The sequence below is a fragment of the Salvia miltiorrhiza genome, chromosome 1, assembly GCF_028751815.1.
Source record: "Salvia miltiorrhiza cultivar Shanhuang (shh) chromosome 1, IMPLAD_Smil_shh, whole genome shotgun sequence".
In the NCBI taxonomy this organism is placed as follows: Eukaryota; Viridiplantae; Streptophyta; class Magnoliopsida; order Lamiales; family Lamiaceae; genus Salvia; species Salvia miltiorrhiza.
The window spans coordinates 23787627-23804167 of record NC_080387.1 but is presented as its reverse complement, the minus strand read 5'-3'; the positions used below and the strand labels follow the sequence as shown (position 1 = coordinate 23804167).

Sequence of the window (16541 nt, the reverse complement as noted above, 5' to 3'; positions counted from 1 at the left end):
TAAAGATTGCAGAAATGAAAAATATATTTTTCTTCCCTATATAAATAAAATGTATGGATTTATTTTATAAAAAATAAAAATAAAATTTTAATTATTTTGATAGACATAAAATAAGATTTTGTTTTAAATTAATCAGTTTATAGAATTTGTGCCTTATTATGCAAACATGTAAATCAATGACCGGACCCATTTATAATTTACATATACGTGCATGTCTCAATTCAAACTTAATTTAAAATTAATTTTATTGAAAATTAAGAATATAAATATTATATATATATATATATATATACACACACAATATAATATATTGCAACATATACATATAATATGTACAGTATTGAGAAATATAAAATTAATAACAAATATACATCTAATCAATAACATTCAATTAAAATAATTTATCGTATATAGATTATAATTTTTTTCTTATCAGACATATAAGTCTAATTTTTATCTAGAAAAAATAAATAATAAAATTTATTAATTTAGATTATATGTAATGTTAATATTATTATTATATATATATACATTTATTATTAATTATATTTATTATGATTAATGAATCTTTATATAGAATGTAATAGTTAATTAATTAATAAATGATGAAGATTATATATGGTAAATTTGGTAAATTTTGAAATGGTGAGATTTTAGATATGCCACATAGGTTAAGGCTTAATCCTATTATATAATAGATAGCAGATTATTTTAAAAAAATAAAAAATAGGCAAAGTGTAAAATTGGATAAATCAAAAGATTGGTGCCGGCGATTCGAAGCTTGCCAAGCGCGCGGCAAGCTTTCTTGAAATTCATTCGACCAGGAAACGGACCGCTGCCACACAGTCATGGTTTCCAGACCATTAATTCCTTGTCTCAAATTTAACTCAACTCTTAATATGTTTGTAAGCCCCAACCAATGCTTCATATGGAGTATTTCTTTTAAGCTTTTCAATATGTTTCGTTATGTCACAATTTGCTTATTGCAGCATGTCGTCTTTCAAAATAAACTTTAGGCTCCTAAATGCGTGCTTGTATGTTATCAACATTGCATTGCAAGGATATTGCAGATTTGATTCTACCATTAGTACGTGCATAGCAATGATGGCTGATGGGTCTCAGTTTGTCCATTCTATACAATGCTTGACTCTGAAAACGATTTTGGAAATCAAGCGCGGAAGAATATAAATTAAGTATATTCATAAAAAGCGTTGATACAAAACTAATTCGAGTTCCACATTCTAAATAGAAAGGTCGAGCTCCTAGAGCCTCTGATCATTTCACCAGCTGTGAAATCAAATCAGACAGAGATTTCTATGTAGAGAAAGAAGTTTGAGATGTTTCTATCAAAGTGATCTGGCAACGTTCTTGAACTCGTTTAAGCAGGAATGCAGTATTTTCTGGCGCTTTTGGAGAGACTGCTTTTCATTCACAAGCGTATCAATTACCTCAGGAGCAATGAACATGTCCATGAATTTTGCATCAGTAACAGCAAACAAATCCAATCCCAGTGCAACCATAAGCCTCTCCCGGCTGCATTACACCAAACAACGTATGTAAAACAAAGCATAACACTAGCCAAGTATATATAGAAAAAGAGATGGGTTTAGTAGGCATGGTACCAAGGTGTGAGGAATCCTGAGTTTAAACTTGATGCAACACCCCTCTCCACCAGAACTTCACGAATTCCAGCAAAATGTTGAGCAGCACATGAACATATCTCTGTGTAAGCTGACCCTGAACCCACCCCACCAGAAAACATAAGGCCACCATTTTGGGTTCTGAAGTTATCCAAATTCCTGTTATTGCCTGCAATTCTAGCATGTCGTTTCCTTGCTCCAACTTCAACACAATGACCGAGTTCTTTCTTCACCACGTAGTTTACATCACATGGTTGATCAGGTGATGGAGTCTCAGGCACAGTCATGTGACATTCTCTTAGAACCTCTCTTGATTCAATCACTTTTCCTGGAGTCGTCTCATCTTTTCCTGGGGGGATGTTTTCTTGCTCCTCAGGGATTTCCCGACGAGCTATATGCCCTCCATCTGACAGATCAAGAGCAAATGAGCCAGTTCGGATTTTATTTACACGGTAAATTGAGTTTATACCGGCACTGAAACTCCCAGGGATGTCACTCTCATAGCAAACCAGAGAGTATGGACTTGTGACTGAATCAAGATGGTGTCGAACTACTTGTTTGCATTGCTTGGCAAGATCCTTTATAAAGCTGTAGTAAGAGTGTCTCAAAGCAGCAAGGAAACCAACAAACCCTTCCATGTCTCCAGCTTGCTGACCGTCTTAACAGAATTAAGGCAAATGAAAAGAATAAGTCATGTAATCAGCTAAAACTAGATCTTTGCTCTTGATTCCTAAGTGGACAAAGGGAGTAAGGGACAAAATGCATTAAAGGATAGGTGTAGTGAGGGAGGGAAAAAGATCAACAAAAAACATGCAACTCTTTTGAAAAAGTAAAGCAATTTTAGTAGTCCAAACTTTAAAACAAAGGCCTAGGGAATTCCCACAAGCTTGACTGCAGGTACATAACTATTATGTTGGGGACCACCATATCCTTGATCATACTATATTATAGTACCAATCAACAATTGCGTATTGCAAGGTGATAAACATGAACCTATTGAACTACAAACGAGACCATAGAATAGACTTGTCTATAAGAAGCTATGAACTGATAAAATTTTATGGTTCCAAACTTACATCCTGTGTGATGATGGCGATTTCTCTCAATGGCAATATCAAAAAGACTGCATAAGACAAAAGCAAGGCGGTCACATGCTGTGTCCAGAAGAGGAGAAAGCCATGACTTAGCTGCAGTACGAGCAATCTCTGCAGCAGCCTCTGAAACTCCTCTACTCCCACTCCGGCCAGCATGTGCAAGTAAGATATTTGCCACCTGCCAAAAACCAGGCAAGGAATTCTTAAAATAAATACTTTACTTCAAAATCTATTTCACCTTGGTGATATGCACCTTCTCTCTTGACACTACTGGGCATTCCATGGAATAGGTGGCCATGCGAAACTCATGAACTACTCTTTCAAATGCAGCACCACCATAAAGACGAAGAGTTGAATTGGGAGGCTTTGTATCTGTGCTAACACCAGGCCAACCACCTATACCACTCTCCAGTTTTTCTTCTTCTGTTGTTTTCCCCCATTGCTCTGGTGCTGGATCAGCAGCTCCATCAAGAAGTGATTCCTTCAAGAATTAAAGTAAACACAATTACAAACTTTACAAACAAACCAACATCAGAGCAATGAGCAAATTACAAAATTGAAATATTTTTATATCAAGTTAAAATATACACCAGATGATTGCTCAGAGATGCAGCATGCAACATAGCAGATCTGCGAAGGTGTGCAACATCAGAAGTTGCCTGTATTTTGACCTCCATTCTGGTCAATTCAGCGGTTACCTCACTACAACGTTGTTCTAGCAAGGCCAATGTAGTAGGGGCAGCCTCTTTATACCTCTTCTGTAGTTCAGATTCTAAATAATCTCTGAGACAACCGAAACCTATGTAGGATCCATACTTGTCTTCATCAAATCCACCTTTGACTGCATCACGTAAATGGTGTATCACTTCCGCATCTACCTGAGATATTTTCCTACGAAACTCATCATTCGAAACTGTAGTTCTATCCTTTGGAAGAGCAACAAAAAAGGGCCGAGTGTTCTCCCCAAGGTATCCGCTCGCACTTAAATAGCGATCCACTTCCCAACGGTCACTGAACTCCTGAAAATTTAAAGTTTTAACTCATTGCAACAATGTCCAACATCATTATCAAGTTTTCCATAGAAATTGCTAACTAAGAATTAAAGTCAGAACAAAACTTGACTAACTCAAGACGTAGAAACGCACTCCAATACCTCAATCCCAGTTGGAAACTATTTATTCCTTTTTCTTCTCTAAAACTAATCCTAAAACATAACTATCATACCTTGAGTCGGTTATCAAATTTGGAAACAACAACGATTGTGCGTTTGAAGGTTGGATCTAATTCACGTATGGCATCCAACCACAAAGATGAACACCATTCAACACTACTTTGTTGAAGAAATAGAAGAATGCGATGAGGTGGACTAGCCAAGGACTTGACCATCGACAAAATTTCATCTGGTGTACACTCTGGTTCACCCTTCTTTGCCTGTCAATGAGAAATCATGAAATAAGTTGGAAAGAGAAACAAAATAAAACTCTTCATATAAATATTCAAGTTTCCTTTATACCTTGAGAACAAAACCTGGAGTATCTATAATGGTAAGATTAGGACAATGTGCGTATTCCACTCTCATAACAATGGACTTAGGTGAAACTGCAGTTTTGGTCTCCCTCAAAAGTGCCTCCGTACGAGATTTTATGGTATCTGCAATCGCTGTAGATGATACCATTGCATTCCCGTATTCTTCAGAATCCTCATCCTGCTTCACTAACCAAATTACTACCCACTCAAACCAACCAAGGGTTAATTTTTTCATATAGTATTTTCTATTACGCAGTTAACTCAAATCTGATTTAAAGCCATAAACATTCATCCGTATGATGTAAACTCAAATTCAAGAATTGCTAATTTACTGTTCAACCTAAAGTTTATAATGCTCAACTCTTGAATCCAAAATCGGGTTCGAGTCAACGTATTGAAGCATCATAATTTCCACCCAAACGAAAATCATTCATTCAATTCGAAATGACTCTTCGCCATACTCAATAAAATTATAAGAACTCTATGTACAGAAACTTCACTAATAGTATAATAAAACTGCGAAAAAAAGAGAGAGGAGGAAACGTGGAGGACCTGGAATCGGCAGCGGGGCTCAAGCGCATTGGAATCGTGAATCATCTGTAAAATGAGAGGGCGTCGAGTGCCCATTTCGACTTCACGCACATTGAAGCGGAATCCTAGCAGCGCTTCAAGCAGCGAGCTCTTGCCGTCGGACTGGCCGCCCAGCGCCACGATTTCGGGGATCGGGAGCTTCTCTCCGAAGGCGACGGCGGCTGCCTGAAGCCGGTTGTAGGCCTCGAATCTCCGTTTGTTCGAAGTGTCCATAGGCTGATGCTGTTGCTTGTGTTTTCCAAAAGCCGATTTCCCACCTGAGGGGGTGTCGGAGGGTGCGGTGAGGAAATCGGCGGTGCCGTTGGCGGCCATTGGAGCAAAATTTGAAAATTGAAAGTGGTAGGAGCCGAAGCCAGAATGGAAACGGATCTTTCAAAATTTTGAATTTTACCGTTGAAATGTTTAGATGGAGCGACTAGTCACATAATGCTTGTAACTTTAATCATTTATTTGTAATTAATTACTCCCTCCGTCCCATGAAGTATGACACAGTTCTTTTCGACACGAGAATTAAGAAATTGATATTTTGTGTGCTAAGTGTAATAGGTGAAAAAAGTGAAAATGTGAATAAAATGATAATTTTTTTTGCCATTTTTAGAAACAGATCAAGTTTCGTGGGACAAACCAAAAAAGAAACTGTGTCATGCTTCGTGGGACAGAGAGAGTATTTGCTTGTAAGTTTAATCATTTAATTTGTAATTAATTAAAAATAATACTATCTTTGATGCATTATAAAAATAATCATTTAATTTGTAAGTTTTAAGTAATTAGGTTATCCATATTTCTTTTAATGTTGGACCCAATCAAGGACTAGTCATAGACTTATTAATTGATTAATTGGACTCAATTACTTTTTATTATGAATTAATATAAAATGAGAGTTATTAATTAGTAAGCGGGTTAGAACACCATAAAATGGATGGCTTAATAAATGTTATTAATCTGATCTCGTAAGATGGGTGTTAAATTTATTAGGGAAAAGGTGCAGATAGGCCCCCGAAGTGGTAGCCCCTATAGCGTATAACTCTCCTTACTCACTGTGTGTGCAATTAAACCCCCGAACTCAAAAAAATCGTGCAATTAGGCCCCTCTGACCAAACGGTGTTAATTCTTCCGTTAGTCAACCGTTTTTTAATTTTTTAATTAAATGTGGGGCCCACCTTCACTATTCAGCCTCCCTCTCTAGCCGGAATCCGGCCAGCTTCTTCACGCTGTGCGAGAGTTTAAGAAACTGGACGGTGGAGAGAGAAGGCGGGAGGTTGCCGGAGAGGGAGTTGCGGCGCTGGTTGAGGTGCTCGAGATTGGGAATAAGGGCGAGGTCGAGGGTGATAATGCCGGTGAGATTGTTGTTGGAGAGGGAGAGCAGCTTGAGGGGCTAGAGCTTCTCGAGGCCTCGGTTGATCTTGTCGGAGAGGCCGAGGCCGTCGAGGCGGATCTCAGAGACGCGGGCGTAGCTGAGCCGAGCGTGGTGCTAGAGACAGCTTGGCGGCGGAGGGGCCGTGGCATAGGACGAGTGGCTTCCAATTCAGGTAGCAGAAGCCGAAGGGAGCAGATGTCGGCGCGGTGCTTCTTCTTGAGCGGGAAAGAAGACCATTGCGTCTTCTTCTTCTCGCAGCCCAATCGATTCACGGCGAGGTTGGGCCGATTAGCGCCTGAGGCAGAGGCGGCGGCGAGCAATCGACTGTCGAAGAACACCAGACGATGAAGCGGCGGAGACGGGAGTTCAGATTTGGACTACCCTATTGCCGGTGATTGGAATCGCAGATCTGGTAAAAGGCGGCAGACAGAACTTTGGACGGACGAAGAAGACGCAAGGCGAAGAACAACCACATTTTAATGTCGCTGTCCAGATCTGAGCTGAGGTACAGGAACTCTAAAAACGGACGATCTCTCGGTTATCCTGCTTGCAAAAGTGGATGAAAATGGCGAGAGCGAGGATGACGATGGCGGCGGCAATAGCAGCGGCGATGAGCTTGGAGGAGGCAGATTGTAGTGACCCGCTCTTTTATATATTTTAAATCCAGTAATGAGTGTTTATTTTTGTTCATCAGTGAATGAAAACGGTTATTATTCTGATATGAATTCAGCTTATGATCCTGAATTTATATTGTTAAAGCAGTCAATGATATTATTTCAGAGTTATAACTGACTTAGCAAAGTCACGTTATTTATTTATTTTTTTTTAAGCGAGATGGAATTTGATTTTATTTTACTCAGGTCGGGAATTATTTCCGACTCAAGAAGTTAATTAAATCTGCGGATTTAATTTAGATATCAGAACAACGAACGAATTAAATCTATGGATTTAATTTAGATTCATTTTATAACTTATCGATTTTAACGAGATATCACATGTCGAAATCGAGATTTATTTAAATAAACAGTACAAGCAAATATGAGCACGCGATTCACTTTACAGTTACAGAATCACCGAGTCAGAGAAAATACATCAATAATTCTCCTCTACATTTTTTTTTTCCTTTCTTTTTCGTCTCTTTTTCTTTCCATTAAATTTTGTTCCCCAACTTCTATACACCACTATCATTATTTTTTTTCCCCACCACTTTCACCACTACTTATTTTTCCCCACTATATTCAAGTGCACCACCAACATTTTCAGCCACGCATACCATTTTCACTCCCAATCTTCACAAGGGAAACCACCCAGGAGAAAACTACATTCATTGCCCTGCTGCCAAAATTTCAAAGGTAAAGCTTGGCTTCAATAATTTCCTCTCTTTTCATCAAAGTTCACCTGCATTAACAGGAGGATCAATTCATTTCAGTTATCTCACAATCTATTCAACTCCAACAGCCACCCATCAGCTCGAAAACATTCAAGGTATTCTACTATCTTGAATAATCAATTCAGTTCACATCCATGCTTAGCATAATCACAGTTCATCTATACGAAATAGCCAAGATATGTTGCACAATAGAGAGTTACTTTACAACAGAAGGAATTATATGTTTCACTTCCACTGCACCCCAGAGTAGCAATCACAAGAACTCACACCCTCAGAAACTAGATAAGCGTTTGAATTGGAGAGAGAGATTAGACTTAGCTTTAAGGGAGGGAAGGGCCGACTGCCCAAGGCAACTGCCGAGCCCCAACTGCCGGAACGGAGGGAGAAGGCGGCGACCTCTAGTCGTCTCGCCTGCATCCGAGTAACGACGACGTCGGAGCTGGGGAATCGCTGAGGCCGACCGGAACCATGGCCGAGCAGAGGATCGTGCGCAGCAGCAGCAGCCGCTCCCACGTGACGTTGGTGAAGAATATGAGGACGGAAGTTGGACGGCGCCGCTCCCACGCGACGACCGCCCGCCGGATTCCAGACGGAGGCGCGACCGCGACGATGATTTCCAGAGTTAGGGCTCGTTTGAATTCAGCGTGGGGAAGGAAGAAGAAGGAGGACGTCGCCAGGGTTCGACGCGTCGGTAGTCGACGCCGACCGGAGCAGGCGGCAGCTGAGTGGCCGGAGAGGGAGGGCCGATCGAGCGCCGATTTTGAGAAAGGGAGCGAGCGGCCCCTTGAGAGAGATCAGAGAGAGAAAGGCGAGAATTGATTTTTGAGGTAAAAGAGAGAACCGAGAGTGTGTGTGAGGATGGGCTCTCATTTAATTGAGTTGGGCCGAAAATTTGGGCCTTTATTTTATTTTCTTTGGGCTTCATTATTTGTTTATTTATGGGCCTTGTTGTATTTATTGTAATTGGGCCTTTCTCTTTTAATTGTAAGATTGGGCCAATTTTAATTGTGAATTGGGCCTCTGATTTTAATTATATGGGCCGATTTTAATTATGAATTGGGTCTCTGATTTTAATTATAAGGGCCGATTTTAATTACTGATTGGGCCTCTGAAATTATTTATATGGGCCTTTGATTATTCACATATTTGGGCTGCTGTATCATTTCAGTTGGGCCTTATTTTTTTTTTACTCATATGGGCTTTTGTTATATTATTTCATTGGGACGAATTTATTTAAATTGAAGCCCATCTATTTTATTTTAATTGGACTGTTATATTATCTTCGTTGGGCCTCGTTTGATTTATTTAATTGAGCCCAGCTAATCAAATTATTTATTTATTGGGCCAAGATTTATTTAATTACTTGAGCCGATGAATTATTTCAATTGGGCCTCTCATGTTAATTATTCAAGTTCACTTCTACTTAATTAATTATTAGGCTGCCTTATGTTGAGCCTTTTAATTATTTAAACTTGCAACAATACTTTCTTCCATTTATTAAGCCCGATTAATGATGAGGTTATAAATCGAATAAGCTGAAGTATTTATTTATTTTCTATTGACTACGAGGAGCGGGGTTTATTTAATTGACGGATTAGAACACCCCGAAGAGAACGGATTAATTTTTGTTAATTATCCGGCTTCATGAGACGAGACTTAGCTTTTGTTTAAATCCGATAATCTGGATTAACAATAGAAATTCCCTGATTATTATCTCAGAATAATAGTTCATGCATACGAGATTCATGCATAGTTAAATTTCGCATTCTCATTTAATTGAGAATTTTCCCTCGATTTAAAGTCTTACGTTATTTTCTCGGATTAAAGGTCGAGCGCAAGAATAAGAGCTCGTCAAGGAGTCATTAATCTGTAGCAAAGCTTTGCTATCAGGTGGGCATTACTTTCATATATATCAAATGAGTTTAAATGTTACGTTCAAGCAAGTTATTTCATGACTAAATTAATTGAAGTTATTTCAAATATTGTCTTGCCATAAAATGTTTCAATTTCAGTATGATATCTATCTGATGTTACTTTTATCATGTAATCGAATTCGGGTCTTGAGCAGTTGATAGCTATCCTGCCAGGGCTAGTGTACACCAGTGACCGTGAGTCATCTAGCGGGTTGGCCGGTCAAGTGACCGTGAGAGGTGGCCACCTCTCCGGCACACAGTTCCAGATATGATAGATTACAAGAGAACTTAGACTGCAGTCGAACTTTAAGAATCACAAATGAATTTAGTAAGCTTGGGCCTTTTAGCGAAAAACTCCCTTGCTGTACTGTTTACTATGGCATGACAATTTACAGTTTTGAAGCATGTATTTTATACTTAGGCATACGTGCCACTGAGTACTTTTGTACTCAAGCCCTGCATATATTTCTAAATGTGCAGGTTGAGCAGCTACCGATGGTGATGAAGTGACGAGCGGGATTCTTTTATCTTATTATGTATTAATGAACTCTAGGGTTACATGTCTTCATACATGTAATCAGAATCATATTCCGCTGCGTACTCAGAAGTTTTATGTTTATTTGGCTAAGTCAGAGATATCTGAACTTACTAGTTATTTGAGTCTATACGACTAAACTTCTGTTATATTATAAATATCCCTTTTGTTAAATGATGAAATGCGATCCTTCCTTGTGTGATTATCCCCTTTCTACCCCGCTTCTAATCTCCCTCCATTAGTCACGATTTCCCCGGCTTAATTATCCTTAATTAGGGTCGGTCGTGACACAGATTTGGAGTGGGGGAGGTTGAGGGAGGTGATGTTGGCGGGGAAGGAAGCGAGGGAGGCCGGGGAAGGGGGTGGTGGGGAAGAGGGATCGGATGGGAAGAATGGGGTGAAAGAATGGTGATGGTGGGCCCCACTTTTCAATTAAAACAAAAAGTTTGACTAACGGTGGGATAACACCGTTTGGTCAGAGGGGCTTAATTGAGCCGTTTTTTTGAGTTCGGGGGTTTAGTTGCACACACAGTGAGTAAGGGGGGTTATACGCTATAGGGGCTACCACTTCGGGGGCCAATCTGCACATTTTCCCAATTTATTAATTTAATCCTATAACCTGGATTGTAAATAGAATTCGTCAGATTATTATTTTAGAATAATAATAACTTGAATAAGAGGTATCCATAGTTTAATTACGTATTCTCATTAATTGAGAATTTTCCTCGGGCCAATATCACATTTTATGTTCTCGCAATAAAGGTCAAGCGCGAGAGTAGGAGTTGATCAAGGAGTCACTGCGCCTTAGCAAAGCTTTGCTATCAGGTGGGCTTACTTTTTTATATATTAAATGAAGTTAAATGTTATGTTTGAATAAGTTATTTCTTTCAAAAGCATTTGAATTGAAAATATTTCAAGTATCGTCTTGTCATAAATGTTTTGAGATTTGTGTATGATATATATCTGCATTGGCTTTGCTTATTTTATAATCGAATTCGAATTCTGAGCAGATAACTATCCTATCAGGATTTGTGTACACAATGACCGTGAGTCATTGAGAAGGTTGGTCAGTCAAGTGTCCGCGATAGATGGTCACCTCTCTAGTACACAGCTTCAGTTTAAGATATGATAGATTACAAAATTTAGACTGATCAGTCGAACTTTAGAATCACAAATGAATTTAGTAAGTTTGAGCCTTTTTAGTTAAAAACTAATGGTTGTATTGTTACGATGACATGACAATTTACAGTTTATACAAGTATGTATATAGTTTTAGCATGTGTACCCCCTGAGTACTCTTGTATTTAGTAATGTATATATTTCTAAATGGAGTGACGGGCGAAGCTTTTGTAGTAGTTAAGTGAATAAGTACTCTTGAGATACATATGTCTTCATATGTTTTTCAATTGCGTACTCTCAAGTACTTTATCATTTTAGCTAAGTCGAATTCATTCAAACTTACAACGAGACGTCGTAGACTTCGTATGGATCTTTGTCACTAGACGTCAATCATCTTATGATATTTGTTCATTGAAATTAATTTTAGTTCGATCTTTCATTCGTTCATTGAAATTAATTTTAGTTCGATCTTTCATTCATTGTTCACATTCCTTCTATCCCGCTTCGAATCTCTCTTAATCACGGTTTCCCAACATAACTATCCTTGGGCAAGTTCGATCATGACAAATTGATCATAGTACAAGAGAAGATTTAGGAGAGGAAAATTCTATAAATCAACGATCGAGCTCTTTATATATAGAGCTGTGTACAAGGAATTCACACGTGGTTGCATGTAGTTAACTTACGACAAAATGTAAAACAACTTAACTATTTGTAACTAACTCTGCAGCACGTAATATCATATGATCACCTAAATATTACTAATATTTTACAACACAAATTTAACCAGAAGTAATAGTACAAGTAATGATTATTCTTGTCTCTTGGTCATTGAAATAGTGACATTGATAAACTTGGTATCCTCCTTCGACATGCGATCCCAAATGATATTTTGGTACTTAACGAAGAGTTGGTCGATTATTGATTGCCCAAAGTGTTGAACTAGTAAGGGTTCAGCCACGGATCTCATGCACTTAGCCACATTGTACGCATTAATCTTGTGATTAGCAGTGTCATTATTAGTAGCGCTGCAAGCAGCCCAACTAATTTCGGAGGCCTCCAAATGAGTGATGATGAATGACCCTTCATTCTCCACTTCCTTCTTTACCTCTATAGGGGAAGGCGTGTATTGAGGGATATTAAATGAATCCACTATTTCTTCTTCTACTACTCCCTGCAACATCCAACCAACAAATTGAGTATGATTTTATTAATATAATTGATGTGAAAAGTTAATCACTAACCTCATGCACCATTTGTTTGAGGGCAAGGGCCAAGAGCTCCCAAATATAGCAGCACTCCTTGGAAGCAGCTGTCTCAGTTTTCCTTCCCAAAATAGTAAGCACCATCCTTCCACCCACTACTACTTCTTCCGACCGACATTTCAAGAATGTCTGAAAATCACTTCGAAATTGAGCATAGTATGCTTCACTCACACTCACTGGGCTCTCACTCCCAATGTACACGTTTCCCTTGTTCATTTCCAAGCCTTGAGGCACCTTGGAGAGCCACATGAGACTGCAAGAAGAATGAACAAAATGGAGTGTGTTGGAGGGGAAAAGCCTGCCGTAAAACGATCCAGGAGCTCCGTATACAAAACAATATCCACCATTAATATTTCCAATCTCCTCTTCAAACTTTGGCATCAACCACTGGGAAATGCAGTTGAAATCATTTCCTGGGAGGTCGTTCAGAAATATCTGAAACTCCGGCAGCTCGCGCCCGTGCTTCCGGCTCGACTCGTACACGGTTTTGACGAACTCCGCCGCCACAAGCAGAGTGTTTGGTCCGGAGGAACAACCCAACTCCGCCATGCACAACGTCTTTGAGTTTGAGCCCAAACTGCGGTATACTTTACTTATTGCATCTGCTACTATCGGCTTTGTCATTTCTATCATCTTTCCCTGCTCGCCGCCAAAATTCATCACCATTTATTTCTATATTTCATTTGGGATTTTTCTCTCAAATAGATCAAATACAAAATTATTCTTAATTATCTTATACCAAAACTAATAACAGATATATGTAATCATTTTTATATATTGCACAGCTTTCATGTACAATAAGTGTTTTATGTATAATGTATTATACAATCATGCCTCTATACATATGATAATAAATTTTACGTGTTTCTTTAATGACAATCTTAGATCATATAAAGATCCATATAATATAAATTGTATTATAATTAATAGTGGTTAAATAATATTTCTCTCGTTTCATAAAAACATGAATATTTTTGTCATTTTTTGGGTCGTCTCACAAAAATTAACACGAACATTAATTTATACTTTTGCACACTACCCCACCATAATCCCTTCACTTTTGAGTTTTTATCTCTACTTTTCATAAAGTGAGATCCCTTTTCTCACTCACAATACACTTTTATCTAACATTTTTTAAAATTCGTACCACTTACAAATGTTCATGTTTTTGTGAGACGGAGGAAGTATTAAATATGAATGTAGATAGAGAATGGTCTAATAAGATCATTATCAAATGTTATGAGAAATGAGAATGAATCTCAAACGTGAGATATTTAAATGTTATGATTGATATTGATTCGAATTAATCGTGAGAAACAAGAGTAACATAAATACAAATCAACGAATAAACTATTTGTAATGCACAAATAATAATTCTTATCTCTGGATCCAAATTTTGGAGAGAGCGAAAATTTCACCACATTAACAGAATATTGTTATTGATCATGTTTTACATGCAGTGGTAGCGCCAAACTTTTGACTCAGGACGATCCAATTTTTTTCCTCAAAAAAATTAGTAATTAAATTAAAAATAAATAATAGTACTCCCTTCGTCCATAAAGATCGTGTGTTTATTACTATTTTCGTCCGTCCACAAAGATTGTGTGTTTTCCGTTTTTAGAAACTCTCTTATATTTTAAACTTCGTTCATACTCAATATATACAAAATATCCATCCTTATTTTTACAATTTGGTGGGCCCAACACTATCCTTTATGGATCTTCAACATTAAAATCACATCTTCCAACTATTTTATTAATTAAAACTCGTACTCTCTACTTCACTACACACTGTTTGTGGACAAATGGAGTAATCATTAACATAATTATATTGTCATTAAAATTATAAAAAGGACCTTCAAACTGACTGTCAAGTTCATATATACAAAGTAACTTTAAAGAATTAATATGGATAGAATTTTGCAAAACGAAGTAAGTTTCAAGTTTGTACTTCAAGTTTCAATATAGGATTCAAAGTAAGAAAACCCTAGTTCCTGTGCAACTCCTCTTCAAATTCAAAATAATTCAACGGTGAGCTCGGGTGTTGTTTCACTCAGATAGGAGAAATACATGGAAATTGTCAAAATCCATGTGTTAAAAAATATAATTTCCTCCATTTCATAAGAGTTTATGCTTTCTGTCATTTTAATATATTTTATAAAAGTGTATATTTTATTTTTAAATATTATCTCACAAGAGATCCTTTAATTTTATCCTCACTCACAAAACCTTTACTTTTTATTTCACTATCATAACATTATAATAAAAGTGGGTCTCTTCCTCCATGAATAACATACTAAACTTACATTTATTAAAATTCATGCTATCAAAAGTGATGCACATTCTTATGGAATAAAGAGAGAATAATACATACCAAGGTGATATAAATTTTAACGCCGTGAATTAGTACTCATTTTCCAACGGTTTATTTTTCTTGCTCTCTATGTCCATAAAAATTTTTACTAGAAGGAAGTACAGTACTGGCCCGAGTTTTAAGAAAAAATATTGTTGAGTGTATTGAGAGTGGAGAAAATATTATTGTAATTAATATTGCGAGTGGTAAAAATGTGAAAAGTAACGGTATATTTATAAGTGGTTGGATATAATTCAAAAATAGGCAAGGAGTTTTTTTATGAATGTCCCAAAAATAAAAAGTATGAAGATTTTACATGGACGAATAGAGTATTAATTAATCTGACGCGGGGAATTAGCTATAGTGATTTATTTGCAACAAAAATTAAACTAAATAAATCAAGTACGTACTAAAAAATTTGTCTTTCACAAAATGTTCGGATACTTTATATGAAAATGTTAAAAGACGTTTTCTTTACATGATTGATAAGATGATTTATTCTGAAGAATAAATTTCTTCAATTTTACCTTTTATATATATGAAATATAAATCAAGTAAAATTAGTTTTAATAATATAAATAATCAAAGGCCAGCTTTATGATATCCCATTTTTCAATCTATTTAAATAAATAAAGAATTAATCTTATTATTTTTTATGTATGTTAAACCTAAAAAATAAACGTTTTCTAAGACTGAATCGGTTGAATATATAGTTTAATCATTTTCACAAAATTGTTTAAACACATGATGGAACAGCAAGTGGCTTAGATATACGTTCATGTGAAGTTGCATGCACACACATATATACATATATACCTGAACTAATGAGTTGTTGGCATAACTACTATCTCCCAAACCTCCGTTCATGTGAAGTACTTGCTCCACTTCCATTCTCTCTCTTCTCTCTCTCTCTCTGTATGTGTGTTGGTGTGTGTGCATAATTAGGAGTACTATAAAGCTTAACTATTTATAGAAGTTTGTCCATAACAAACCACGACGGCAGGAGCTAGCACGCCATCAGATTACGTGAACTTCTAACTAATAAATAATTATCTTTTCAAACAATAAAAGTATTCATCTTAGGTTAGCTGTCCCTACCTAGTAATAAATTAATTAACATATATACTTCCTTGTGTTTTGAGAGGTTCTATTATAATATATACATATATAAGAGAAAAATAATCTAATGAATTTGGCCAAACATGGTGAGATCCATGTGTTTTGAGAGGTTCTATCTATCTATTTATATATAGATAGAAAGAAAAAAGGCTAAATATAGTGAAAAATGAGAATGAATTTGAAATATGAGATCTTCAAATTCTTTGACTCATATTAATTAATCGTGTGAAATCGATTAACGGATGAATTAATGTAAATCTACAAATAAACTGCTTATAACACACAAATAGTCATTTTTACTTGAGTTCAAATTTTAAATTAAGAGGACGAAAATTTCACCATTTTAACTAAATACGGCTATTCATATATTATAAATAACTTATTTATAGATTTATATTAATTTATTCATTATTTTCATTTTTCACTATGAATTGCTATTCTTACTAAATCTCAACCTGCACACACACACACACACACACACACACACACACACACATATATATATATATATGTGTGTGTGTGTGGTTAGGTCTTGTGAGAACAGAAAACAATGAACAAATACATAAAATACATGAACAATGATGTTCATGATGAATCATGAAAATGAGATGATTGAGATACGTATAAAGGTCTTTCATT

At 36.7% G+C, this 16541-nt stretch overlaps 2 protein-coding genes and 1 long non-coding RNA gene across 4 annotated transcripts in view; 1 reads left to right on the top strand and 2 right to left on the bottom strand.

Annotated features, from left to right (window-relative positions):
* Positions 1-1174: 1174 nt before the first annotated feature.
* Positions 1175-5263, bottom strand: LOC131007095 (dynamin-related protein 5A-like). Of its 2 annotated transcripts, XM_057934250.1 has the most exons (9): positions 4814-5263; positions 4248-4439; positions 3959-4165; positions 3325-3753; positions 2988-3215; positions 2717-2912; positions 2110-2298; positions 1623-2046; positions 1175-1533 (listed from the first exon to the last, which is right to left on the bottom strand). In XM_057934250.1, the coding sequence occupies exons 1-9, from the start codon at positions 5162-5164 to the stop codon at positions 1347-1349; spliced, it is 2403 nt and encodes an 800-aa protein (XP_057790233.1). In that variant the 5' UTR covers positions 5165-5263; the 3' UTR covers positions 1175-1346. The 2 variants fall into 2 exon arrangements, with proteins under 2 accessions (XP_057790233.1, XP_057790232.1); XM_057934249.1 differs by having other exon boundaries at positions 1623-2298.
* A 3954-nt stretch (positions 5264-9217) lies between these two features.
* The window catches only part of LOC131007093 (uncharacterized), a 44251-nt gene continuing 36927 nt past the window's right edge, over positions 9218-16541 (top strand). The window contains exon 1 of the long non-coding RNA XR_009095907.1: positions 9218-9840. This is a non-coding gene — a long non-coding RNA (uncharacterized LOC131007093). The remainder of the gene's footprint in view (positions 9841-16541) is intronic.
* On the bottom strand, positions 11978-15689 carry LOC131007090 (salicylate carboxymethyltransferase-like). Its single transcript, XM_057934247.1, has 3 exons — positions 15600-15689; positions 12411-13070; positions 11978-12340 (listed from the first exon to the last, which is right to left on the bottom strand). Exons 1-3 carry the CDS (start codon positions 15672-15674, stop codon positions 11978-11980), a joined length of 1098 nt encoding a protein of 365 aa, XP_057790230.1. The 5' UTR covers positions 15675-15689.